General features: G+C 36.0%; 1 protein-coding gene across 1 annotated transcript in view; it reads right to left on the bottom strand.

Annotated features, from left to right (window-relative positions):
• Positions 1-22607, bottom strand: part of LOC128015832 (semaphorin-3F-like) — a 41765-nt gene extending 19158 nt beyond the window's left edge. The window contains exons 1-2 of the mRNA XM_052600020.1: positions 22119-22607; positions 21179-21348 (exon numbers count right to left, since the gene is read on the bottom strand). Coding sequence (XP_052455980.1) covers positions 21179-21308 — 130 coding nt within the window. The 5' untranslated portion in view covers positions 21309-21348; positions 22119-22607. The remainder of the gene's footprint in view (positions 1-21178; positions 21349-22118) is intronic.
• Between the last annotated feature and the right edge of the window lie 753 nt (positions 22608-23360).

The raw sequence follows: 23360 nt of genomic DNA, 5'->3' as shown, positions 1-23360 counted from the left end.
AAGTGATAAAAACGTTTGAGTCTTCAGTAATCAAATTCTGTTTGGGGCCACTGTATATTCAGAACCAGGCCTGTCACTGGCAGACTGTTTAGTATCATGGACCCACAGGGAAATGCTCCTCATGTGAGGAGAACCTATGAAGCAAATGAGACATAAGTCAAAGAAAGAGTGAATTGTGGAGAACAGTGATGAACATAGGAGGAAAAAGAGAAACAAAATAGCACAGATGAAGCAAGAGAGGAGGAGATGGGAGTGTGTGAATCTCCACTGTTGGGAGTCTCCCCTCAGGGATCGGCGGGAGCCACTGTTTGCTGTGGGCCACAATTTCAGTGAGAGTGAGGGTCGTAGATCACGCTCACAAACACAAGCACACACTAAACGAAAAAATAAAAAAATTGAGCACCACGTGTTACCCTGACCCATGTGATCCTACAGTGAATTGTTTCTGCAAACTCTTCATTTCTCCCTTTTCACAAACAGCAGCCCAACAGCAGAAACATGGTAATAATAATTAACAGGCCACGACTTCATTTAATGTGCTTGAAGAATCAGGCTTAGCCTTGGCGAAAAATTTAACAAACTGTAGCACTCCTTTTTAGGTGTTAAACATTAAGTGTGGGAAACGATGTGTGAAAAATTATATGTTAGATTGTCAGCTACCCTGGTAATTTAGCTAAATTTGTAGACAGTTCGTTAGCAGCTAAGCTGTTTTCATAATAGTGTAGCTTTTAGTAACTTTCACAGTAATTCCAATTTGCTCAAGCAGCAATAAAGCACACAAAAATGCTACAATGCTGATGTTTTTTTTTAGTCTTGCTATTAAGTAGCATTAATTCAATTTATTTGTATTTTATTTTATTTCCCTGTTATCTCAATTTCTAAAAACACATTTTAATAGCTTTGGTTAACAATAGCACCGGTTTAAGTTGTGAGTAGCTTGGCAATACATTAGCTTCCACCACACTGTTGCTATTAATGTTTGCGATAAACTTGGCATGCTGTGAAATTAATCTATTCATGACAAACTTTTCTGAGTTTTCATGACCAAAAAAACTTTTCCCCAAGCATGCATCCAACATAGCCTTGTCTGATAACGCTGATTTGCTTCCCCTCTACACTCAAACATGCAAACGTGTTAGAAGTCCTTGAGGTGTTTATCTCACTCTCTTCTGATATCACTGGGATGGTTCTTCTTAAATGAGGTTGTCAACAAACAGTCCGAGATAAATGCAGCCCCACTTCCTGTTCCATGTTATCATATTGGTAAATCTGATGGTTGCAGCAGATCTTTCAATAAGCATTCCAATGAGCAACGCACTCAGAGAGATCTGCTTGTTTCCTTTCCTCCTTTAATCTTTTCCCTTTTAAAGGCATTTCAACACTAGATCGGTCCTGCCTCCTGTGTTTCACACCATCATAGTGACACTTCAAAAAAATAACAAAAATATCAAAGCAATTAAATGAACACATCTTGAATGTTGGCAACAAGTTGGCAAATTGTTTTCTACTTGTTTGAAGCATAAATCAAAACAATTGTGAGGTTTGTGCTTAAAGCAAGAAAAAAGTTAATTCAAGATCATATCTCTGAGTCAAGATATATTGTCTTGCATAATCTTGCATTTTATTTCATTTTAAAGATGGATTTTGCTGGGGGAAAAAACTGATTAAGAAAATTATTTTTGCAGGGCATTAAACACTTCATCAGCCTGTTCTTTCATTTTGCTTCTAGCTTTCCTCTCTCTGATTCTTTTTTCAGTGAGTTTATTTCTACATACCAGGAAAAAGATGATAGATAATTCTGATCCTTCCCACTCAATCGCTCTCACTTTGACATGCTTCGTAACATCTTCTGCTACTGTTTCTGGCTCAGGTGAGAGTGTTAAATAAAGAAGATCATAAATGCAGGTGCAGAACATAATTCTTCTTCACTTACTTGTGTTTTTTTCTGTTATAGTATTTAGCTTAAGGACGCTAAAAGCCTTTTATTCACAATGCATTAAACAGCACATACTGCTCCTACAGAGCTATTCATACAGGGATTGCAAATTTGCTTTTGTTATGAACAGGTCTTATAAGACATTTTTGTAGAAAGCATGATACATTTTATTTATTTAAAAAAAATGGTATATGCACACATTATTTCTATATACAGAAATATTTTGCATGGACAAATTTTAAATATGTCTCAAAAATGTCTATTGTTACAACATCGCTCTCTGGAGTGAATGACCAATTCAGAAAACATTATTTTTCACACAGCTGTATAGAAGACCTTACTTTTTTCTCCTGACCTGTTTTCGAATTAGCAACACTTGAGTTGAATTAACATGTAAAAGACTTTAAATCTTGAATCCTTATTTCAACGCTCTCATTTGTGTATGTCTTTTACAAGAGATGCATGAAACCCAAAGAAAGGCGATTCTGATCTGGGCAAGTAAAACACTTTTTAATGAATCAAAAATTCATAGAGGCTTTGTTGATTGGTGTATCTCAGGAATCTTGAGAAGAATTTTCAATAAAACTAAGTAAGAAAGAAAACACTTTTTGTTTGTTCAGTATCCTTTCATTTTAAATTAACCTTCTGGAGGATTTTCACAACTTCATTGAGCTCTAGTTTCGTGTCAGTCTCTCTGACACCACAAAACCACTCAACACACAGTGTCTATGCTGGTTAGCTAAATCAGGGTCAAGTGGTCACAAAGGTTATCATACACACTAGCACTAACTAAAACTCCAGCCGAGGTCATTAAAAGTGGGGTCAGTGGGTTGCCTACTGGATACTCTGCACACATCCACTTGACCTCTGTTGCTTGGAAACAAGAGAGAGGTCATACCGGTATGAATAGTCATAGTGACCCATAACCAATCAAAATACCTTAATGGCATGTGACAGGCGAGAAACAAGCATCTGAGAGCAGCAGCCGCTTCTCGTCTGCTGATTAGGAGGAGTGTGTGAGAGAGCCTGTAAGCTTTGATTTAGCTGTTGTGTTCCACTTATTCATTGAGTGCCTGTCACCTCTGTCTTTGGCTTGATTGTGAATACTGTAAAAGCATGGTTTTAAAGGGATAGTTCATGCTAGGGTGTGCGATATGGGGAAAATATCTAATTGTGATTTTTTGAAAGATATTGCGATTTGATTTGCGATTTTAAAATTTGCAAAGTAATGCTTCAGCTTAATATTGTCAATAATGTGCAGCACAGTATGAGTATCATTACCCTGCTGAAAAAAAAATTACTTTCCATGAAACCATTACAAAATTCCTTTTTGTTTTTATTCCAATAGGAATTACTGTTGTTCTATCCAATACAATTACATTTAATATACATTTAATATAATAAATTTGGTGCTCAAAAATCATTAGTTATTATTATTTAGCTTGAAAACAGATGCGATACCTGATATTTTTGTTAACTATACACTTTTTTTAAAGAACCTTTGATGAATTGAAAGATCAGCATTTATTTGAAACTGAAACATTTTGTAAAATGATAAATGCCTTTTTTTATCAATTTAATGCACCCTTTCTGAATAGAAGTATTCATTTCTTTCAAGAAAAAAAAAAATCTTCCTTACCCCAAACTTTGAACGGTAGTGTAGGTTTGTGTTAATGGGGTGGGATTTTTATTATAACACCCTCAATAATTGTCTATGCAGTCCAGCATAACGTTAGTTCTCAAAACTAATTTCTAATATAATGACACTGATGCTCCGGTGCAGGCTCCCATGCTTTATTCAAAAGCAGAGTTTCTCAAAGACACAACATGATATGCATCAAAATGTCACCATACAGTGCCAAAACAACAAAGCTGCATCAGTGTCTCTCATCTTCTCACTGTTTCTCAAACTCTTGCATGCACAAACACATACATGTGTGCAAACTGAAACACATCAACATATGTAGCTGTCTCATGGGAGAGAGACCATAAGAATTGGAATGTGTTTCCCAACCCCCATAGGAGATGTCAATCAAAATGCATATTAACCACTTAAGGCACTCAAATGCCTGTGAGAAAAAGCCTGCATGAATTGACTATTTGATAAGGAGTGATGCCAGCAGCAAGCTATCTTAAAGATAATAAATTAGATTTTATGGCAGAAATATTTACATTTGCATGTGGAAAGGAAGAAAATATAAAGGTTTACACACAGAAAAATTGTATTGTGTTTCTGTATTTTCTAGACGTACATGTTTGTATGACTGTAAAATTGAACTGCATCTAAACATTTCATTTATTTTCTATTTCCTTGAGTTATTAAAGACCACACATTGATAACATGTTGATGCCAACTTCATAGAAATGGTTCCTAAAATGAACTGCATTGCATTTACATTCAAACATGTAAGCATCATTTTTTTTTTTTTTTTACTTATTTATATAAAAACTGATTTGTTATTGCAGAACTCTTAAATAGTTTTTGTGGCAGTGATTATATTTCTTTTTCCTCATTTGTAAGTCATGTTGGTTAAAAGCTAAAATAAAAAATTAAAGTCAAAGTTGTTTACATTTAAAGTACTACATAAATGCATTTAAAATACTATATATTTAAACTGGGGTTAAAATCCCATTTGTTCTATGTTCTATGTCCTAGGGAAGCTATATGTCAAATGAAAATAGTAGGGTTAGAGCCCAGAGAATACCTCATATTTGTGATGGGCAAAGTGGCCTTTGGAAGAGTGAGCATTTAAAACTTAATAACAATTCAAATGGCCATCCCCTCTAGACACTGACATGAGCATATAGAGAAAAACAAACTCACAACAGCTCAATTTCAAAAAAAAATAATAATAATAATAATTGCAGAGTCACTGAAAACCATTCTGATTAAAAGGGCAGTCTCTAGCTTTTATCTTCTGCATAAATACATAATACCCCATGCTATGATAAGCTGACTGATAGCTTGACAAGCCAATTATTGCCCCTTTGCGGTTCCTGGTGACAGACAAGATAACCCCGCCCACTAAAGGCAAGCATGCATGAGCTTTAGAGCTCAAGCCCCTTTCTCATTTGACAGACAAGTGGGCAGTCCTTTCAAGCGCCCCATGACCTCTGAGCCCTGACAACAAAGATCATGTGATTTTCACAGAGAGATGGCATTGAACTTATCATTAGTTATGCTCTTCCTTTGTTACATTAAGCTCACTGTGTCCAACACCAGTTCTTCTAGAGACACTTCAGCTGACAATATCCAGCAGAAACAGAAGGAGCAGATAAAAGAACAGTGAGTGTCTCAAAATGGCAAAATTCCTATTATTAGCATGAGGGAGATTAACATGAAAAGAGTGCAAAATCCCAGCCAGTGAATAGAAAAAGTTAACAAGCTTCAATGAAAAAAAAAAAAGAAAAGAAAAACATTTTATTTTTCTCTTTCATTTGCCGGTTTGACATCAGCAATACATAGTCCCTGAGGTTAGATGTGCCCCAATAAATATGGATCACCTTACATGTTTTAATAAGACCAATTATTTAAATCCATGTTACAGGCAATTAAATACAAACCAGCCATGAAATTATCTAATGGGATTGTCTCTTGTTCGGTTAACTAATTGAATTCACGAGCCAAATGAAACAAGCTAGTGATAAATGGCCTGTGAAGGAAAACAAGAAAAAAAAAAGAAAAAAAAAAGAAATTATAAGGATTAATAAGGTATGCTTTCATTGGCAAAGTCAGCATGATCAGTCTTCAGGAGTTATGATGTGGGAAATTGCAGAGCAGAGTCTCAACATGAGGCCTTAATTGGGACATTTTGATAAGGAAGTTCAAATACACTGTTTGCTTTTTCCTGTGTTTAAACTGTTGATTTCTGGTTTAATCAATTGTTTGAACGTAAAGATGCCAAATATCATTACTAGCACTTGAAATGCATGTTAGTCCATATATTGTCCAGCACACAATTTTTTTGATAGGAGTAGGGAATTGTATAACTAATAATGGATGTTCAAAATCTGAAGAAATCTACAGTGTTTCCACGTCTGTGCAGATTTTGTGTCATCTTAAACAATGTGCCAACTAAATAGTAACAAACAAACAAAAGTAAATATACAGGTGCATCTCAATAAATTAGTGAACCCAACAAAAAACTCTCAACAAACTAGAATATTGTACTTCATAAGACCAGTGGCCTTCTGGAAAGTATGTTCATTTACTGTACATGTACTCAATACTTGGTAGGGGCTCCTTTTGCTTTAATTACTGCCTCAATTCTGCGTGGCATGGAAGTGACCAGTTTGTGGCACTACTGAGGTGGTATGGAAGCCCAGGTTTCTTTGACAGTGGCCTTAGCTCATCTGATTTTCTAGTCTCTTGTTTCTCATTTTCCTCTTGACAAGATTCTTTCTGGAGTTCAGGTCTGGTGAGTTTGCTGGCCAGTCAAGCACAACAACACCATGGTCATTTAACCAACTTTTGATGCTTTTGGCAGTGTGGGCAGGTGCCAAATCCTGCTGGAAAATTAAATCAGCTACAATCCAGTTCTTCTTCTCCTTAGCCCAGGTAAGACGCCCTGACTTTGTCTGTGGTTCATCAAATTCATTGACACATCTGTGTGTGGTGGCTCTTGATGCCTTGACCACAGCCTCAGTCCATTCCACTCAACTTTCTGTTAACATGCTTGGATACAGCCAGCTTTTTTGGCAATGAATGTTTGTGGCTTACCCTCCTTGTGAAGGGTGTCAATGATTGTCTTTTGGACAACTGTCAGATCAGCAGTCTTTTCCATGATTATGTAGCCTAGTGAACCAAACTGAGAGAACATTTTGAAAGCTCAGGAAAACATTGCAGGTGTTTTGAGCAGGTGAGATTTATTGAGATTTAATTAATTTATTGGTGGGTTTTTGTTAAATGTGAGCCAAAATCATTACAATTAAAAGAACCTAAGACTTAAACTACTTCAGTCTGTGTGCACTGAATTTATATAATACACAAGTTTCACAAATTGTTCACAATTTCACAATTTTGAATTACTGAAATAAGCGAACTTTTCCATGACATTCTAATTTATTGAGATGCACCTGTTTTGAATGCATGTGTGCAATATATGAAAACGGTTATTATTAAATCATCCTCTTGTCATTCTAAACTTGTATGACTTTATTCTGTATAACACAAAATAAGTTATTTACAATGAAGATCAATGGGGTCTAATGATGCTTTGAAACCCATTGACTTTCATTGAATGGACACCAACAGCTGAAAAATTCTTCAAAATTCCAAAAAGTAGGTACTACATTTGAATTTGAACTTACTAAAGTAGTACTTAGTAAAGTGTCCATTGAATGCACACTTCAGAATCTGGGTGGAAGTAATATGTCATCCAGGTATTTTTCGCCTACTGCTTTTCAAATACTATGAATTTAGACCTACTACACTTTCGGCATACTGTATACCAGTGCTTCCCAAACCTGTCCTGTAGAACCCCCTGCCCTGAACATTTTGTATGTCTCCCTTATCAGACACACCCAATTTAGTTTCCTTGCAGTTTCTACTAATGAGCTGATGAGTGGAATCGAGTGTGTTAGATAAGGGAGACATACATAAAGTTCAAGTTTGGGAAGCACTGCTGTACACTATATAGTATGGAAGAACTCGATTTCAGATGAAGCGTTTATTTATTGGCGAACTACCCCATTAAAGCACAGACAACAATGGCATTTGTTGTTAATTGTTTTCATAATCAATTGTATTAAATACAGTAGATGTTGCAGCCCTAGGTTTCACTTTTTCATAAAGTTTGTACTAATAATAATCAGTAAAGATCATTGGTTGGTTGATAATTGAGAGAAACAGCTTCAGTAATTATATACTTCATGCAAACAGAGTGTATGACCAGATACATTTAAGTTATAATTTTATACATTTTATACGCTCTTGGGTAGCCACCCAACACACAAACACACATTTATGTCAAAGTGGCAGCTTAGAAAGCAGTAAATATCTTCTCATATGATTCTCTCTGTAACAAAATCACTAGGCAGTACAGACATCACGATTAAAAATTGCAGAAACAGATGTTAGCTGACTCTAAACAGACACCTAACACATTCTTCCTCGCATCTCTCCAGCATGTATCTCTACTATCAGATTACGTTCTTTTTCCCAATACATCTTATCTACATTTCCATCTTGTTATTGAATCAATGTGTTCTCTGCTTACAGGAGACTCACAAATAGACTATGATTTGTGGGACATTTAACGTTGGGCCATATGCACAGAATCTTTCTCACTCTCCTATTTCACATCTGTTTGTGTCTCTTTTCCAGCAAAAGGTATAGTTTAGCATATCTATGTTGCCTCCAATGGGACCATTTTGACAGACTCGTGATTCAAGCTTTAAAAAAAAAAAAAAGTAATCATCTGGCCCCTGTGCTATTTTTCGAACTGTCGAGGGATGAGAATACTTAATCTTGTGGTTTTAACCTATATGTGTCTGTAAGAGTGAAGATTTTGACTTTATAGCTTTACCGTTTCTATAACGCGGGGCTCTAAAAGTCTTCAGAGGTAAAAATATGATCCAATATCCTGTCCCAAGTACTGAACTGAATCAGACCGCAATTAATGAAATCTCTTTTCAGGCTCCATTCCAAAAGACTCACTACTTCTTCTGGCAGATATATTTGACATGCTTCTCAAAACTATGTAATTCTCTCTAACATTTAAGTGGTGTTAAACTAATCCAATATTTTTTTTTTTTTTAAATCAGGGGTCTCAAACTAAATGAGTCAGGTTTGTACAGTATGACCCCTTAAGTATTAATAGTTTATCATTAAAAACAGCCTGCAAATCAATTATCAGTGTCTGCGTTGACCTTTAATGTTATTTTAGAGTTTTATCAAAAGATTGTTAAACAGTAGCATGATGTATATATTTTTTTCCATATACATAAAGTTTAATGCACTTATTCATCAAGTTGTACACTGTACTGTATATCTGCAAAATAACTGTATTTAGATTGAATAATTGTAAAACAATTTTATTTGCTGCTGGCCCTTGAGTTTTTAAAATTAGTTTTTTAAATAGTTAATTGACAAGGATCAGAATAGAATTATTTGGCTGTTCACTTTTCACACTTTGTGTTGTTTTAAACTCTAATATCTCCTTATCAGTCTTTTATTCTCTTCTGTTTAAAAAAAAAATAACCCACTTGTCAGCATCAATTTATATACAATTGTGATAAAGGCCTAAGTCTTTAATTGAAAGAGAGTCTGTAGTAGTCCCATTTTATGTAAGAAGCAGAGGGACCATCTTTTTTTCATTAAATGTGAATTTCCTAAGTAATCGTAGCCAGCAATATTTCACTATAGCAATGTCAGCATGTCAGTAAAAGTTTCATCTGGATTTTTTTGTAAGCGTACCCCCATGTGTTTGGACAGAAACTGACCTCATTCCAAGACCTCACTGGTGACTGATTGGTGAGGTTTGTGTAAAGTTCAAAGCGACACAAATTGTGGGGGAAAATATGATTATATGAAATCATTAAGATTTTAATTGTGTCATGATAGCATTTTTTACAAAAGTTGGTTGTGGTTGCGGTTGAGCGTGAAAATGCTTAAATGGTTAATCACATAAATTATTTTGATAAAAAAAAAAGAAAGAAAGAAAGAAAGAAAGACAGCAAGAAAGAAAATGGCCAGGTTGGGAAGCTTAAGTAAACCACTGAACATAAAATGTATTGATTTAAAGTGCTCCTATTATGCCATTTTAAGGTTCCTAATATTGTTTCGAGAATCTCCTACATACAATAGGTTTACAATACTATAGGTTTACATGCATACAAGGTCTTTTGTAAGAGAATAGAAAACAAATGTACTTTCACAGCGTAGGACACAGCGTCTTCTCGACATGGACAAGCTACAGTATTTGAGGGTAGGTAAAATTGTTTGTGGCCAGGCAGCCAATAGTGTTTTTACGGTTCCGATACCAGTGAAAATCCACAGTTCTCTGTACAAATTTTGGTACCTAAGCAAAACATAAAAATATATTCGAAATGGCATAATAGGGGAACTTTAATAGGAAAGCTATGATTAGAGGGTTTAAACTCTTGACATCTGGCAACCACAATCATGAATGCTTGAGGAAGCTTGTAACCAATGCAGGATAATGGAAAATTAAAATGTTGAATACAATTCTATTTATAGAGTGTTAATAGAAAAATACTAAATGCATTAAACATATTTAATATGATTTATATTTTTATTAAAACACACTTTTATTTATAAAGTTACATAAATATATAATATGTAAAAAAAAAAAAAAAAAAAAAAAACGTGGTCTTCAAGTAATTATCAATAAGTGAAAACTGCTTCAGATTTTTATATTCAAGCAAACACCCAGGAATAAAATAAAAAGGGAAAAAATTCAAAATTCAAATTGTTTGTTTTGTAAGGCAAATACTAAGAGAGATATAGGAGTCATAAAAATAGGAATGAGACAGCAGGGGACAAGAAGAATAGAAGAGACACAGAAAAACAGCAGCCAAGTCTACATAAACCCATGCAGCCTTAGGGGTGTCTACATTCACAGCCCTTTACTTCAAAGTACAAAAATAGAGACACGTCTGAGGGGGAACGGAAATCGGCATCATCTCACTGACCTCCTGAACAAACTTTGCCTTTAATGAGCATGAGATCACTTCATCACACTACAACATGAGCAGACAGCTCGCTGCCACCACAGACAACAACAACGATTCCAGTCTCATCTCACACACTCACAAACATGTACACAATCTACACACCATGTAAAAGTCACTTGAGACTCCAGCTCAGAACCACAAGCCCATCTTTCCCACTTGTTTAACTCTCCAGCCCACATGCACCATTCCTCTGAAATGATGAGGAACATCTGGAGGAACAACTTACCTGAAAGATACACAGACACACACTGATGCATACTCTCACTGAATTAAGAGAGAGAGAGAGAGAGAGATTCCTTTTTGTAACATTATTAATGACTTTACTGTCAGTTTTAATCAATTTAATGCACTCTAACTGAAAAATTCTAATTTCCTTAAATTCTTTTGTAATCTTACCTCAAAAATGTTAATTGTAGTACATCATGTTTTCCACAAAAACATCACTGAAAATAAAAATTTGTTTCACGTAATATTTCAATGTTTTTGTTTTACTGTATTTTTTTTTTCAAATAAATGGAACCTTGCTAAGCATTAGAAACTTATTTCAAAACAGTTAAAAAAAACGTATTAAACTATCCATCCAACCAACCATCTATATAAACTGAAGTTCATCAAAATATTATTTATAAATTTATTTCTATTTTAAGGATAAACAAATGCTGTACATTTTTGTTGTCTCATTTTCTTTTCTGTCCTTCTCTGTCCTCTAACATGATGGACAAATTCCAGCCAGTCAATGATGGAAACATTTTTTCATTTTACCACCCAGTAAACCATGTTGTGAATTCACATTCTGTTCTCTCTATCCAGTGGCGTCCCTGCGCTCTGATTGGCTAGCTTCCCCTTGGTTTCCTCTGTCATGATGCTTTGGTGTGTCAGCACAGGTCATTGTCTGAGTTTAAGTACAGCCGTGGAATTAAAGTCCATGCCTGACTGACAGATGGTAATAAATGGTGGCAGTCTAAAACAACATGAAGGGAGAGGCGCCCTTGACCCCTCGCCCACCCTAAGGTCAAGCATGTCTGGTAACCTCCAGGCTGTTACTCCCACACCCAAACCACATCTGGAGGAAGAATCTCTTTCTTTCTCTTTTATTTTGTGTGTGTGTGTGTGTGTGTGTGTGTGTGTGTACATGTCTCCCATGGCTATACTATAAAAAATTGTGTATGAACACAGACACATATATAGACATGCATCGTCATAGGCACATACACAGCTTACAAACAGAACATATTTGTTTTCGTCAGTGCAGAATACTAACCCTGCCTGTTTCTCAAAGTGACAAGAAGATTTGCCTCTTTTCACTAAACTGCTCTCCAACAGCAATAGAAAAATATTTTGAAACTCTGCATGAGTTTCTGCATTAGGTAACAGAAACCCTTGTGTTACACTCTAGAAAGAAACACATCAAATTGGCTGACAGTGCAACCATTTAGCCAGACCGGATAACCTTTGGTTCTGAGACAGTTTTATAACAAGGCAGCTATCTACACTCCTGACGCTTTTCAATGCCTTTGAAGTGAAAGGAGTATCAGAGATGAGGAGCTGCAGACAGACAGACAATAGAACATGAGAGGAGCGATACTGTCAGAAACGAGTGAATGTGAATGCTGATTAGCAATGAGAAAGGTAATGATAAAACACACAGACTGCAGATGAGTGTTACAAGACAAGACGAGGAGCCTATGTGAGTGCTGTGAATATGGTTGTTTTACAAGAAGAGATAAAAAAAAACTGATGACAGACAAAAGATCTCTGTGTCTGCAGAGAAAGAAGATAGTTTGAATAGAGATTCAACAGAATAAAAAAATAAGAATTACTGGCATACAACAAGAACACAGAGATCTAAAAAAATTGGTACAATTTCACTCATACGTTTTCCTAATGTTCCAGTGGTGGTTATGTTAAGGAGTGAACCATCATGCTTGCTTTTCTTTCCTAAAAATCGTACTTACAAAATCGCCACCTCAAAAATAGTTACATTTTCCCATGAAATCACATGTATGCAGATGAAGATGATCAGGTAACTAACCCATGTAAGTGATTTGTTTTTAAACTGCAAAAAGACCAATCAGTGCATCTGTGATGGTCATCTTTCTCATGGTCTCAACATCCAACAAACAGTGACATATTATAAAAATGAAAAGTATGATCCTAAGTCTTTAAGTCATCTACAGTACAGAACAAAAGTTTGGACACTACTTCTGATTAAAAGAGTTTTCTTTATTTTCATGACTATGAAAATTGTAGAGTCACACTGAAGGCATCAAAGGCTATTTGAGCAAGAAGGAGAGTGATGGGGTGCTGCGCCAGATGACCTGGCCTCCACAGTCACCAGACCTGAACCCTATCGAGATGGTTTAGGGGTGAGCTGGACCGCAGACAGAAGAGCCAACAAGTGCTAAGCATCTCTTGGGGAACTCCTTCAAGACTGTTGGAAGACCATTTCTGGTGACTACCTCTTGAAGCTCATCAAGAGAACGCCAAGAGTGTGCAAAGCAGTAATCAAAACAAAAGGTGGCTACTTTGAAGAACCTAGAATATGACATATTTTCAGTTGTTTCACACTTTTTTGTTATGTTTATAATTCCATATATAATTCCACGTGTTAATTCATAGTTTTGATGCCTTCAGTGTGAATCTATAATTTTCATAGTCATGAAAATAAAAGAAACTCTTTGAATGAGAAGGTGTGTCCAAACTTTTGGTCTGTACTGTATGTCTTTCCATAGATGATGGTTTTCTCACAATTAAGGTTTCTTGGCCACATACAAACCTCAACTAACCCAATGCGTGACTCATGTGAGGAGCTGTGACCCAGACCTCACTCAGAATGAATGTCTGCACTCTTTCTCATCTCATGGGAGCACTTTCATACTCTTTCAGAGACTGACATGTTAGACGCCTCCCCTGGGGGAAGAGAGGAGGATGAAAATATAGGACTGAAAAAAGAAGCTAAGGAAGACAAGCAAGAGAGTAATGAAATAGGGAATTGGGAATTGATGGAAAACAGCAATACAAGAAGAAAGAAAGAAAGAGGGGGGGGGGACGCCAAAAGGATGGACAGAGAGTGATTTAAAGTAGCAGTATGGTTGAGGGTAGAACTCAAATACCATGGTTCTTTAATATAGGGGCTGTCAATATGTGCATATACATAGATATATTAGATTAGATGTTATAGACAGAAGTGGGTAGATTGCCGTTAATGATTCCAAATTACATAATAAAAATTTTATTTACTAATGTATACCATTACATGACACATTTTAGGTAATATAATCAGACTACTTTTCGATTATGTTTAGATTTCGTTTAACCAAATTTGTTTATAACACTGATTTGAATGGTGATTGTGAGTTAAATAAAAGCAAATAATTAATTATATCATGAAAATATAAAATTTAAATAAATAATTTTAAAATAATACATTCCAAATAAAACACTTACTAAAAAAGTTAAATGCTATATTTATTTACTGGCATGTCATGTGACCATTAAAAAATGTCAGAGAACCGTGAACAAATGTGATACTTAATTATTAAATATTCATTTTAAAATCTCAGGGGTACTTCAAATATTAAGTGAAAAAGGTTCAGGGGACAAAAAATAAATAAAATAAAATAAAGTTTGGGAATGCCTGAATTGCATGTAAATAAGACAATCATCTTCTAGAGACGTATATGGTTAAATTGATTCCAAAAATGAATGTGTTCATCAGTAGTTGATGCAATGTTTAAACACTCCTTAAAATTGAAATGACTTCTGTAAATCCAGTGGTCAAATGCTGTGTGGCTTCCCAGTTTTCTGTGTAATTAATTTCATTTTACGAATGACTGCACGATCTTTGTGTGAATGTCTACACAGTGTTGCAAATTTAGCAATTTTGTTGCTAGATTTAGCAACATTTTGTCAGACTACCCTATCAATTTTTTTTTTTTTTTTCAAAAATCACCTAGCAACAAATTTAGCTGTTTTTAAAAAGTTTTTGGGCAACTTTTTTAAAGTGACTCAAATTAAGAAAAGGCACAAATTTGACAAAAACTAGCCAGCCAAGCAGCATATCAACCTGGAGAGAGCTAGAGAAAGATCAGATGTGCATTAAGTTGCTAGTTCCACTTAGTCAATAATAAATGCATATTTATGATACAACATGTTATTAGCTTGTATATATAATTGTTGTTCAGTTTGGTACACCCTGTAAGAAAAAAAATCATTGTTTATTCTATGTAAAAATGCTGTTTTGTATCATGGTCTGGCAATGACCTTATTACACAATGACATCACAACGTCATTTAACAACTTTTAGCAACAAATCAATCTGCCTTTAGCAGCTTCCCCTGGGAATTAGTTGGCAACACTGTGTCCACAAAACTGGAAGAATTTCTAAATGCATGTAAGTGATAGGCTTTTTTAGAAAGGAACATTTAAAAGATGAAAGAGGAATTGGGGAGAATCAAAACATTTAGAATAATTTTGCTTTTGTGTAAATAATATGTAAATATGTATTCTACAAAAAAGTAACTGTAGACTGATTATGAATATTTTAAGATATAATTTAATCTAAATACAAGTGTGCCCGAATCTGAATTTGGTATTTGGAAAGGTAATGACGTGTACTAAGGCACCACTAAAGGGAATAAATACGAGATATAGGAGAAAAATATATTTCAATGCTTTCTCTCACAATTATATCAGGGAGCCGTTATTTATATGCACGACATTGAAATCACTTATGAATGCGCATTGGCTTTTTACTTTCACTTTCAAGATTTGCATTCACATGTAGCCTAATCTGCGAAGTGGCACTACTTACCACACATTTCACAAGATTAGATGTTTGTCAGGGGTACTCAGAATGTGTAAATCATTCTTTTTAAATTATATTATTTTATCATCTAAAATTATAAAATAAAAGCTCATTCAAAATATTAATAAATACTATAATAGCATAAAAATAATTAGGCAAAGAATGGTACGTGGTAGCATGTCCAAAAATCCAAAGTATTGCTATAGAACATAAAAAAAAAGAAACGGCTAAGGACAATATGACAGTACCATGGTACTTTGATACATAACATGTTTCGGAATGATTACCACATGCCATGGTACTTAAAATAATAGCTATCTAAAGAGCCATGACACCAGGCTATTTTTGTAGTTTTTTTTGTTGGTGACAAAAAGAGGAAGATGGAGAAGAGAAATGAAGAGTGGAGGTGTAGGAGTGCAGGGTCTTATATTTAGCCCTGCTGCTGTCACCTCCAATCTCCTCTAGCTGTGACAGCTTAGATCCAGCGCCGCAGCACAGGATGCTGTGATGCACCACCACCTTGACACAAACAGCAATGAGACAACATCTGCTGCACCCTGGCATATCAAGTGTTAGGTCTAAATAAGACAACAATACCTAGCACAGGATATTCAGGAGAAAATGTATTATCAGCAAGACGAAGATGCCATAATTCAGTTAATAAAACACATGACCATACCACCCTTGACAGAAACAAACACAATAAAGAAGAAAGAAGAAAGAACAGGCCTTCCTTTCTGAGCCCACGCTATGTGCCATGCAGCCTTTTCTAAGTGATTCTTATGAAGCTGAAACTCAATGTAGGGTCAAGAGGTTAAGTTTATTACTCTGCCAAGAGCTCCATTAGTGAAAGACTCATGGGAACAGCTCAGAATAATGCATTTTTGATGATTCCCATCGCTTTTGGTTTTTAATACCGTTCTGATACGTCGCTGCGGTTTCGCTTATAAAGCGAGAGCTTGCCTGAGCCTGCATTTTTCAGCTAAAATTGGAAAACCTCAGTGCTACTTGAAGACAAACACTTTTTTTTTTTTTTGGTTGATCAGGAGAAAACTGATTCAAGACGCCGATGAGAAACAGTGAGGGTTGGGCCAAAAGTTAAAATGAATGAACACAGCACACAATCTTTCCAAAAACTTTCCCATCAATGTGCCACAGGTGAGCTTGATGCTAAAGTAATGATCGTAACTGAATGGCACTATACAGTCTCTATATAGCTGTAATTTAGTGCCTCTTATGTGTGCAACTGAAAGAGACAGTGTCTCACCTTCTGTCTGAGCAGATCTCCTAGGCATATCTTGGCAGGTTGAAAGACGTTCATCTTTCAGAGACACTGATTGCTCCGGGGCGCTCTCTCTCTCTCTCTCTCTCTCTCTCTCTCTCTCTCTCTCTCTCACACACACACACACACACACACACACGCACACAAACCCATACACACACACACACACACAGATATTCTTTCCCATTTTCTCTGTATCTGTGTGCATTGTCAGAGGGGAGCACTTAGTGCAGTCTCTAGTGTCGCAATTGACCCAGTTAGAACCCAGGTAAAGACAACATGAAGGATAAACCTAATCATATCATGAGTGGAAAGTATTGAGTGTAGAATGTTATAGTATAAGGTTATAATTACTTGATTTCACCTTTGCCATCATATAAAGCTCAGTTAAATTTCACCTTATAAAATAAACATTTAAATGTAATCCCAGAATGAATATTCAGTTTTATACTGTACATTATAATGTTGTGATGCCAGAATTCACCAATATACTATAGCATTTAAAATGCTATTAAGATAAAGCATTTACACAAGATAGATTTATCCATTATCTAATCAGTCATGACATGAAAATGCATAGCAATTTTCTTTTTTCTTGTTCCGGTGCTACAATTAAAAAAAGCTCATTCCTTTTCACTAAATGTCTTCATTGCCATTTTTTCCTTTATCTTCATTTACATACATACTAAATGAGAATTGTTATTGAGAAATTGAGAAAATGTTTTTATAGCGTTAAAGGGGTCAGATGATGCAATTTCAATTTTTCCTTTCTCTTTGGAGAGTTACAAGCTCTTGCCGTATAAGGAAGACCTGTGAAGCCACTATGCACAATGATTGTGGAAGCTGTAATGGACAAAGTTTTCAGTAGCTGTAAGTGAGATAATGTTCTCATTGCAGCAGTGTAATGCTCTAACTGGGTGTTTGGATACATTTGTTTAGCAGTTTTTTTTCTGCTTTTTTTCAGGCACCAACTACGCATCCAGGTGTTACTCAGAAATAATGAAATGAACAGCCAGAACAGAGTTAAATGCATTTAAATGGGGCTGCAGATTATCATTACAAGCATTTATAGCAGGAATTTGTTCACTCTTTCCCACACAGCAAGGATCACCCTGACAACGACCTGCTTCTGTTTTTTGTGGGGGGTCATAACCCTCAAATAGGCTGTTATTAGGGCTTGCTTGAATTAAAAAAAAAAAAAATCTCCAGCACAGACAAATGCACACAGACACACAAATTCAGTGTTCAGGTCAAAATATATTTTTAAACCTTCTAGTTAAGTTTCATTATGCTCAACAAAATGCTGCTGGAAGCAGGTACAGTACTTTTAGTATTTACATTTACCTTATGGGTTATTAGCTATTTGCTGTACTGCTAAGCATATAAAATCTAAAAAGAAATGCAGATGGGCTAGGTTTGCTTTACCACCATTCATCACCTACAGAACCATGACATTTTATGACACTTCAAAACATCAAGCATCTAAGAGAGTTCACAGGCTGAAGATACATATATCTGCAAGCACATTTAGTGAGATAAACTCAAACCTGCTAATACACATATACATTCAAACAAGAAGCTTAAATCTTAACCAAACTTTCAACTTTTCAATTTTCTTTATTAATAATTTACTTAGTAATAAGGCAGTCAGACTAGCAGCTGTTATAATGGTGTTTATAATTTTTTATTTATGTATTATTATTATTATTATTTAATATTTCTGATTTATTATTTATTATTAGACCAGAAGCTCTAGAGTGTGGCATCATATCCACATCATTAAAAAAAAAAGGGGGGGGGGGGGCTTTTACTCTCATCCAGACTATCACCGATCAGTGTTTTTAAAGAATGCTACCCAGGCATTAGCATGAACAGCAAAGGAAAATGTAGCAAGCTGCTTTAAATGCTTTAATTGTGACAATTTATGCATTGCCATCAGAACCACCTTGTAGTTGTGATGCACCTTGAGAGACTTACTTTAAAGTGTTCTTTGTCTGAAAACATTTGTTTAAATTGAGCAATAAGTGCTCTGCCCCTAAGAGAATCTACAGATTGAATTTAAATTAAAACAGTGTGCACAAACAACACCTGTAGCACCATTTTCACACAAACACACAAACAATACCAATTCACACATAGCATTCCTCCTTGAATCTTCCCTTAACCACTTAAAGTGATATAATACACATAAACATGCCCATAAATTCACTGTCATGTCCAAAAATAAGGAGTTATGTGAGGGCTCATATGCAAAGAAATGAACTTAGGCTGTCATGGGACTCTTCGTAAGTCCTCTGGGCTACCTTTTAGCATGTAAATCCCAGGCTTACAGAGATACATGAGAAAGAGGTGAATTAAAAAGAAGTGTGTGCATGTGAAAGAGAAGGGCAAATGTAATATATCATAGTTAGTCCCATAAAAAGGGTAAAGACAAGAGAAGAGCCATAGAAAAGAGTCTGAACTTGTAATTAGTCATGAGACCTAGACCTCGAACTTCAACGATGATTGGGCTTTCAGGGATGTTCTTGTGATTTGGACTGTCTGTAATGCGTAAGGGCACAACAAAACCAGAGTATCTGCTCTCTTAACTCACCGACATTGCTAACAGCAGCCAAGTCCTCCCTCAGAGCCCAAAACTGACTGTCTGGCTGAGTTCCCTAACCTCCCTCCTTACATGCTCATACTGGAGAATAAGAATCTATCAGAAAAATACTAATCTTGGTGAACCATAGTGAATGTGTGTGGGTGCATTTATGTTTGTGTTTGAGGGACAGTACTAATACCTGAATCCCCCCAGGAAGGATCACTTAAAAGGTATTCATTTCTTTCTTTACGCTGTTTTTCTTAAACTGGACCTCAAACTAAACTGAATCAGTACACTCCATGCATGAAACACATACAGTAAGCATTTGAACAACATATCACAACACTTTATTTTAAAATTCAGAACTAAAGAATTGATTGCCTTTCAATTCATGATTTAAATTGAATTGACCACAAACTACAGGATGTAGAATTGGAACAGTGGAACGGTACATAACCGTTAAAACAGTGAACAAATGATGACCTCATGGCTCAAACAGTCACATTCAAGTAACTGAGAGGGATATAAAACAGGATGTCCTGTGTGTCTCAAAGCGTAAAGGCACAGAGGCAAGCAATTACAGCATAAGCCTGGATTTTGGTCAGCCATCATAATGATTTTCTAATGGCACATCTAAGTACAACACCAAAACAAGATCCCACTAAGCTTGAAGCTGTTTGTGGGAGAGAGCTGAATGTTTAGTGAGTTAAAGCCCTAAACAAATGTAGACAAGACATTCACTCTCAGGGGAGGAACATGATTCAAGTGTTTAATCAAGGCTGTTAGACAGAGGAGCATAAGTAACCAGAACTAAAAACTTTAATCCAACCAAAGGGCTTTGACCATAAAGTAAACTAGATCTTTTATTTCATCCTTACTTGCACTGCAGTGTTTCGATAATCTCCAGAAACTCACAGATCAGATTTTGTTTTATTGTAAACTGGAATAACCCATCCAGCGCATGCATGAAGTATGTCTCCAGTGTATATCTTGGCAGCAAAGAGTGGTCAGTGTCAGTGTTGACTGACAGAAGTACACTACGACTGGACATAAAGGTCCTGGGAAACAAACCAGCCCAATATCGTATACCGTATCAGTATTCCACTTTGGAAGAAATACTGTTAACATAAAGTTTAAGCTTAAAAGCAAATATTGCCTTCCAATTGCAATTCCTGAGAATAAAATTACAATGAAACTGTTAAAATCATGGATGCGTAGTCCTAGAAAATGGGCTACTACCAAGAACATAGATATTCAGAAAAAAACAGTTCAGAGAATCCCAAGGGAAATACTGTTTCAGAACTAAAACCTAATTGCATTGCTTAGCCAACCAAGAGCCATGCATGAACCCCAACCGACCCAACATGAAATCCAATTCCCCCAGCAAGGGTTAAATTCACAGTCACAGAGTGTCGCTCAAATTCTGAATTTAGGTCTTTGCTGGTAGACATGCTCAATCCCAAAGAGTGTTTGAAAAACCAATTAAAGAAACACAATAACATTCAACAGAAAGGAAAATTAGTTCAGGCAGCAGACTGTGAAAACTCCTTGAATTACAAAGGTGAAACAGACAGGTAACCTAAGAAGGGATGCAGCTTGCTCAGCATAAAACTGAAGAGATTCCCACAAAACAAAACAAAAACAAAAAAACACCCTATTGCCTAATACTACAACAGAATCATATGCACTGAAAGTTAATATTATGAGGCTCCTGGAAACACGGACGACAAAAGTAATAATGCATGTTTCGCATGCAATCTATATCAGCTGCAGTTGTTTATATTTCTGTATTAATTTTAACAGGAAACCGGTGCATGTCATCCACAGAGCAACAATGTGAGACACAGCATGCACAGCAGCAATGCCACGTACCTCTGAAGGACAGGAAGACTCGTGGAGCAGAAGCGGGTGGCAAGGAAGACAAAGTGCAGCTGTGGACCGAGACAGCTGAAAACACAGAGACCAGAAGGGTCCCCAGCACCAAAGTCCTGACTCCCTGCATGGTCACTATATCCAAAGACCCACAAGAGATTTATCCGGTCCTGCATGGAAAGGGAGGAAGGAAAGGGGTGAGGATCCAATTATATATTCATGATTAAGATTTCACATAACCATTCACTTATCTTTTTATTGAATGGAAGAAAATGGAAATTGATAATAGAGAGAGAACGATAAGTCACCTATTCACAAATGTATTCACAAATATCTATCTTCACAAATATTTACACACTTGTACTTAATTGGTTGTCGGTTCCTGAATACGGAGTCTACCAATGGTAAAACACTGTTCTAAATTCTACGTGGAAACCTTCCACTTTGTCACATTGACTTATTATGATTAAAACTTTCATAATGCAGGTTATGTTTTTATTGTTGTGGTATAATGGCCATTTAGTCAACTGTATAAAAAATTAATAATAATAATAAAAATAAAATAATAATTCTTTTTTACATTACTTAAAATAACCAGCAAAGTATGTCATAAAACTAAACTGGTTAATCTCTGTCACAACTTATGTTTTTTTTAATTATTATTATTCCAATAAAATCAAATTCATAAGCATATGACTTGCAAATTAAATTCAGTTATCAACAGCGGTGTCATTTACATTTTCAACAAAAACAAATCTCAATAAATCTATCAAAATATCAATTGTAATCGGATTTCAGTGCCGTGTAATGGACTGATCCTCTTAAAAATATTATATAAAAACATTTGGATAATAACAGTGCTGCTGATCTTCTGTAAAAACAAGAATTTATTATTCTGAAGCATGAAAACATGTTACTCATAAATGAACACAGAACACACCTACAAAACGTCGGTCACAAACGATCCTGTGTGTCCGAGTGTAAAAATCATTTGCGATCCAGCGCAAAGAAAACGCACAGAAACCAAAACAATGCGTCAGGTCAAAAGTAACTTGCATACACGTGTCCACAAAGTAGTCGCTCCTTTAAACTAATTTATGTGACTGTGATTCCGTGGCAGTTCAAATGAAGTGCACGTATCCCTTCTCGCCCGGAGTTTTTAAACGCGTCTCGTGTATTTTCGTCCACGCAGCAGCAGCGCACGCTTCAGGTCCACTGACTGTCTGCTGCTGAAGTAGTCTGGCAGGTGGATGGAGCGCTGTTACTCCCCCTGGGCGGAGACTTACCTTAAAAGTAACACCCATTTATGTTTTCAACGCAATTAGGCATTGCAATGCATGCGGCAAAATCAAAACAAAAACACGAGACATGCTGGTAATGGGGGTGCAGCGCTTATCTTCACTAAATCACACGCAAACACGCGAACGACTCTCGCGTGCGCTCGCCTCGCGCTCTCACTCTCTATCACTCTAGGCGACGCCCACGCGCTACACCCGTTCACAACAGAAGCACACAGTTATTTGAAGATAAAAGACTACATTTTCAGTGCATTGCTCTGATAATATAGGAAACAATGTGTCTATAATTATAAGCTAATGCTATCTATATGTATTAAACATTAAGATAGAACACACTTCTTAATGGAAAACGTGTCTTTTTCTGATACTAAATGGCCCCCCGAAATTTTTTTGTATTAAATAATGATGGAGAAACACAGTTTGTATAAAAATAAATTACAAAGCTTGTTTCACATCCAGCATGGAGCAAATGCCCCCTGCATACTTCTATACTAGCCTATACACTGTAGTATGCATAAACCATTTGAAATAACTAGGATATCAAAAGGATGTATTCTTTACTATCCCATGAGGCTGCATGAGCTGAGGATGTGTCAGCCATTCATAAAACTGAAGCTAAAAAGAAATGTCTGAACACTTTGAGGCAGGCAACTCTGGCTGTTAAGTTGTTCCTCGTGGTTAAATTGCACTAGTTAAATTGAACAACAGCTAAATAATTTTTGGTCCAAATACTCAAGTGTGCATCCGGTTTCTTTGCTCTTTTATTACTGGTCACAAAACTAAAATTCATAGGTCTTCTGCTGCAAAATATATGATAAGCTCAGGGATTCTCATTAGCAACAAAATCTGCAGTATTATAAACATGATATGATCAACTTAGCTCC

Source organism: Carassius gibelio, chromosome A6 (assembly GCF_023724105.1).
Source record: "Carassius gibelio isolate Cgi1373 ecotype wild population from Czech Republic chromosome A6, carGib1.2-hapl.c, whole genome shotgun sequence".
NCBI classification, from domain to species: domain Eukaryota; kingdom Metazoa; phylum Chordata; class Actinopteri; order Cypriniformes; family Cyprinidae; genus Carassius; species Carassius gibelio.
The sequence above is the reverse complement of the archived record's forward strand: the minus strand, read 5'-3'. Positions and strand labels throughout refer to the sequence as shown.